The sequence below is a fragment of the Mauremys mutica genome, chromosome 6 (assembly GCF_020497125.1).
Source record: "Mauremys mutica isolate MM-2020 ecotype Southern chromosome 6, ASM2049712v1, whole genome shotgun sequence".
In the NCBI taxonomy this organism is placed as follows: Eukaryota; Metazoa; Chordata; order Testudines; family Geoemydidae; genus Mauremys; species Mauremys mutica.
In genome coordinates, this window is record NC_059077.1 from 48,713,131 (window position 1) to 48,719,130 (window position 6,000).

The following is a 6,000-nucleotide window of genomic DNA, read 5'->3' on the forward strand; positions in this document are numbered from 1 at the left end:
CTTATACTGATAAACTTTTTCAATAAGTGTAAGACCAGCTTTGTAAATAAAGGTTCTTTAATCAAAAACATTTTACTCAGTTCTGATAGTGCCTATTTGACATTAATAGTCCCAAAGTTCAACATGACTGGCTCCAAAAAGCTCTCATTCCAGATTTGTTATCTCTAGTGCGAGCACACACAACAACAACTCATTCCAAGAGCTGTATCTGGAAAAGGGATCTCCCAGGCTGATTGACAGTAACTGTGTTGAATGATCTTGAGAGAGCATTAAGGAATTAAACTACTGTTCATATAGTATATAGTTAAAAAAACAGACAAGGTTCAGTGAATAATGCCCATGCTTGGCCTGCAGAAGACTATTGTCAGGGAATCAGACACATTTGTTTTAAAAGAGAAAAAGTTGTTTTGACTTATAACATCTGGGTAACTGACCCATATACACTTCTCAATTAATCTAGCTAATAACTTTATTTGTAATTATTTTTTCTTTTATAACCAGGCAGAGTATAATATGACCTTTGTCCTCTTGAAGTCAGCAGGAAGTTGGACTAAGGTGAAAACATAACTAGGAAAGTTGCCCAGCAGCATTGTCCTCTCAGAGTGGAAAATGTTAACAAGTCATCTGTTCCCTAGCAGAATTTCCAAAGTTAGGAAATATGAGTGTTTTCAACTGCATAACATCTTAAATATTTACAAAACCAGCGTTGTAAAGATACTAACATATTACTCAACATGAGCCATACAGTATACACAATGTATTGCTGATAGTAAAATACTTACAGTACCTCAGAAGGTTAGAGAAGCCTTGGAGACATGCCCAAAGTATTTTCAGATGTGCATTGGATTTATTTCTGAAATTTTCTGTCAGCTGGGATTGAAACATGTTGGAGAGCATACTCCAATGCTTTCCCCCTTTCTGCATGGTGTTATCATTGTGGCTTTTACTAAATGTCATCATTGTTTCTCTCATAGCTTTTGACACAACCTGCCAAATTTGTCTCTGGTAGATGTGGGTACAACTCAGGTGAAGCCAGAGCATCTGCTCCACTTACACTTACCTGTGAATTTGGCCCCACTTGTGAAAGTATTTTAAGTAATAAAAAAAAGTAGACGTTTGTATAATGTATAAAAAGAACAGTCTGTAAATTAAATCCTAGTAAAATATAGTCAATTTCTCATCCTGCAGTTGTAATCCCCCTTCAGTTCCCTATCTTGGAATGTACTTGACAGATCTAGCATTTATTGAAGAAGGAACACCAAACTTCACTGAGGAAGGCCTTGTCAATTTTTCCAAAATGAGAATGGTAATTTTTATTTTCTTACATGTTTCCACTACAGGTTTTTAAGTGAACAAGTTTAACATTGATTTACTTAGGACTTCTTTGAATTCAAATTGCAAGATTACACAATATATTTACATAATACAAAATAGAAGCTTGAAAGCAATCTTTTGCATTTGAATCCAGGGATGGTCTTCTCTCACCACCTGCTGGCAAGCCAAGGAGTATTGCAATTTAGCTTTCAGTTTGGTCAGCTGAAAATTTCAGGAAGAAAAGCAGCTGGTCTAGGCTTGCAGGGATTAATAAATGGTTAAAAAAATGTAGCCAACCTGGTACCATAATTCGTCAGGCAGCAACACTTAGAAGGAGTCTAGTTTAGAGTGTGTTTAGGACTCCTGCTCCCCAAGGAAGTGAAAAAGCATTTAAAGGTTGATTCTCTCTGCCTTCCAAACTATGTTGTTGTTCAGAGCTCCTTAGAGGCCAGCCTTGGAGAAATATTGACACCAGCTGTTCTGCTGACTGTAGTTTAATGCCATGTTTGTGACTGCACATTGCAGAAGTTACCTGAGGGAAGAAGGGAGAGGCTATCAGAGTAAAGAAAGCCAGGACAAGGTGATCCTCTAAGACAGTTTAATAGTCTAAATGGCTGATTTGGGAAGGTAAATGCCCCCCCTCAAAGCCACAAGTACAAAGCCCTTACCCCCAGGTTAAGCTGCATCATTTTGGATCAAATTCATTCCCGGCATAGCTTCACTGAAGCCAATATGTTCAAGTTAAAGCACAGACCATAAGTAGAACATTTTCTTATATAAATGTATTTCTTTGATAGATATCTCATATTATCAGGGAGATACGCCAGTTCCAGCAGACCTCCTATCGTATAGAACATCAACAAAAGGTACAGTAGTGTGTGATGCTGATCGCAGGCACTATGATGAAGGCTATTCCTGCTGTCGAAAAAAAGATACACAGATGGGGCCCAAAGCTAACACTAATATATTTTGTTTCCATACAGTAACAGTGGGAGGCAAACAATGGAATTTGTCCTGGTACTTTGGGTTGTGATAAGCTGATAGAGTAACATTCTCTTCTCAGACTTTGCACATGAAGGCAAATCTTGCCTCCACCTCTGCAACAAGTGTGGCTCCTCCTGGCAGAGGAGTCAGTGCAGTTCTGCTGTATCAGAGGGGCAGGATTTAATGTGCCACTGAGTTCCATACCCCAGCACAGTATGGACTTTGCTCCACAGGATAGAAAGTAGGTGATGGGGTATAGCTTGACCATATGATGATGCTGCATAGATCTCTGTGGTCTTAGGGGAAGATTCCTCCCCCTCTCTCCCACATTTCACTAGTTCCCAGAGTAGCTACATGGGTTGGACACTAGACTGAGGATTTGTCCCTTACTGAGAGAGAGGTATTTTTTAAACAGCTTGAATACTTTGTACCACATATATTTAACTATTCCACTTCACCAAGAAAACAGAACATGAGAGATGATTCCAACATTTGTCTGAAATGGACTGAAGCTGCTAACTGGCTGTTATGGGGAAGGGGAGAATAGAGAACTTCAATTAAAAATATACAATCTGTTCAGTTTCAAAATTATACGTTGCAATTGTTTTCTGTATTGCAGGTCACTCATTACTTACTCGACAAGACCCTCATCATAGATGAGGATACTCTGTATGAGTTATCCCTAAAGATTGAACCCAGACTCCCTGCCTGAAGAATGAGCTTCGTCCCAGAGTTGACAGAGTTTTAGTGTAATGAACAGAATTGTGCATGCCATGCCCTACAGACCCCAAGGGGACAGATTGAGAAGATTGCAAACTCTCTTTTCCAATAAGGGAGACAGATCCTCACAGAAATTCCCTCTCAGACAAGGAAAATCAGCTCCTGGAGGTGAAAGACAAAATGCTTCAGACTTGAGGGTTGAATGATTGTTACTTTGCAAAGATAATGTTTTGCCAAAAGGACTATGCATCTAATAGAAAACAGAAGCCTTTCATGAGAATAGCTACTCATTGCAGCCATCCTAAGGGGCAGAGAAGGGGACAAATTTAAATGTAGGTACAGTATTCTGTTAGATTAGGATAAATGGACAAATGCAGATGGCATTGATCTGGCACAGGTTGCTTATCAAATGTGTATCTATTGAGGCATTCATCGGATTAATCCACTCTCATTATACTGTATTCATTGCAAACAATAGGAGCTTAAGAGTCATTTACTAACCTGCAGTGATAGCAAGATAATATCTAAGAACTTTAGCTACAGCATATGCTGTTCAAAGTATTTGTTATAAATTAGATGTTTTCATTTATAGCATATTAAGGTCTTAAAATGTTATCAACCTTTTCTAAGGTGGGAGGTTTTACATGCTACAAATTAACTAACTTAACTTTGTAAATATTGTTTTCACCAATACATGATGAGGAGTTTTACAGCATGGAAAATAATGAACTGTGTTAATAGTTGCAGGCCATGGGAGCATCTGCTGGAATATCTGAGTTTAGGAGCTATATTTGGATTTGGTTGGCCCAGATTCATACTCATATCATGAGTGAGATACTTGGTCATTTATGGTTATTTAGCACATCGTCTCCTGAGAAAGGCACTCTGATTTTTTGAACTTACAGCAGTGACTATAAAGCACCTGCTGCACACACTGGGGGAGGAATGCTTGCCTGGTTTGGCAATGGATAATGCTCAGCAATGAAGAGAGCAGGATTAACTATTTTATTTTACATTAAATGAATTGTTTAAAAAGCATTATTTTTTTTGCTCAGCTGATCAATTCTAAAATCCTTTTTCTACAGTGAAGTTTGACTGCCAGCAAATAGGAAATATAATTTTATTTGGGGAAGCAGGGGTGGCTCTAGGTATTTTGCCACCCCAAGCATGGCAGACAGGCTGCCTTCGGCGGCTTGCCTGCGGGAGGTCCCCAGTCCCGCAGATTTGGGGGCACGCCTGCAGGAGGTCCGCCGAAGCTGCGGGACCAGCGGACCCTCCGCAGGCATGCTGCCAAAGGCAACCTGCCTGCCGCCCTCGCGGCGACCGGCAGAGCGCCCCCAGTGGCTTGCTGCCCCAGGCACGTGCTTGGCATGCTGGTGCCTGGAGCCGCCCCTGTGGGGAAGTTATCATTTGCATATGAGTGTCTTTTAGAGAAAATATGCTATTTGTAACTGTTTTTAAAACCCATGCTACTGTGTGATTCTGAGTAGAATCCATTTCTGCAAATATATGGTTCTTCATACAGTTTCCTGATAGTGACCTATTGTAGCTGCATGGAAGATGAGCTCAAAATGCATGCTATACAATATATCATAAAACCAAATGCAGGTATTAGCACTGTTGAATAACTAGGCTGGAGAAGTGTTCTTACTTTTCCAGTGATTATCAGCCAGTTGAAGAAATAGGGCTATATCATTTGTTTACCTCCCGTAAATCTTCTCAGGGAGATAGATGTTTAAAAAAGATTGTGACCTGAGCCTATTTGATCTGACAGTTCTTACCACACTCGTGAAGTTTCTGAATGTTAACAATGAAAATGGATCTGCCTGGCTTATGGTTTTTGTCGTTATTTGCACTTTAATTACATTGTTTGCCCAGCCAAGAGCTTCACAATAAATTCCATTTGTTGTAAGTGTAAACACTAGCATTTATAAATGTACCTTAGTAGGCCATCTTTGTAAATAACTGCATGAGTAAATATCAAAGAAATACTGGTAAATCCCTCATTAAAGAAAAGAAACAGGGAAACTTCCAGAAGTATTTTTAAATAGTTCTGATTAATGAATGCTGGAGAAGTGAAGATGGAAAGTGTTAATTATAGGTGCTTTTTATTTTTTTAAAAAGTTGCTTGTTCTTTTCAGTAGTGACTGATAAGAAGCTGATTGTATCCTGATGCATGATAAATAAGAAGCATGGGTTATTTGGACCATAAAGCCAACTTACTATGTGCTTTCTGTGTATTCATAATACAAAAAGAATTGCCATAAGTCAATTGCATAAAATGCCTAAAGGTCACACAGTAGAAAATGGAAGCAGTAAAACTGATCTTAAAAGCAAGTCCCTAGCTGACCTTTATTTTATCTCTATTCACACAAAACATGTAAACAACTGTAAGTGTCCTAACAGACCTTAGTGGCACAACCTGTTGGCCACTACTTCATCTTCCTGTATACCATTTTGCCATATCTGCTTTGTAGGTCTGGGGAGCTCTCATCAGTCATGCTCTTGAGGTGCAGGCAAAGGTTCTTCTAGGTGTCCACCTCGTTATCCTAAATTTATCACATTTTTTTTACACCCACTATGTACATCTAGACTAAGTTTGTTGCTATGTTGCTACAAATATTGTCATAAATTATATACCACCAATATATAGCACTTTACAGTTTCAGAATATTCAACAACTAATTAATTCTCACAAAATCAGTTGGAGGACAGGAGATAAGTGGTGTCTCCCCATTTTACAGATGGAGAAACTAAGATACAGTGGTTAAGGATGCTGAGCACCCACAACTCCTCTGGAACTCAATAGATGGTGTGGTTGCTCAGTACCTCTGAAACATCAGATCCGAAGTGATTTGTCCACAGTTAGTAGTACAGCTGGGATTAGAATCTCTGAAGTACTTGGATCCTAGTCCTGTCTTCCCACCACCAGAAAATGATGCTGACATATATAAAGCACTGGAATAAATTGCCTAGGGAGGT

The 6,000-nt window shown here is 39.2% G+C and overlaps 1 protein-coding gene across 2 annotated transcripts in view; it reads left to right on the plus strand.

Moving 5' to 3' along the window:
- Window positions 1-4,270, plus strand: part of RASGRF2 (Ras protein specific guanine nucleotide releasing factor 2) — a 197,314-nt gene extending 193,044 nt beyond the window's left edge. For both annotated transcript variants that reach the window (XM_045022488.1, XM_045022489.1), the window contains 3 exons: window positions 1,189-1,306; window positions 2,112-2,180; window positions 2,918-4,270. In XM_045022488.1, coding sequence (XP_044878423.1) covers window positions 1,189-1,306; window positions 2,112-2,180; window positions 2,918-3,010 — 280 coding nt within the window. In that variant the 3' untranslated portion in view covers window positions 3,011-4,270. The remainder of the gene's footprint in view (window positions 1-1,188; window positions 1,307-2,111; window positions 2,181-2,917) is intronic.
- The last annotated feature ends 1,730 nt before the right edge of the window (window positions 4,271-6,000 follow it).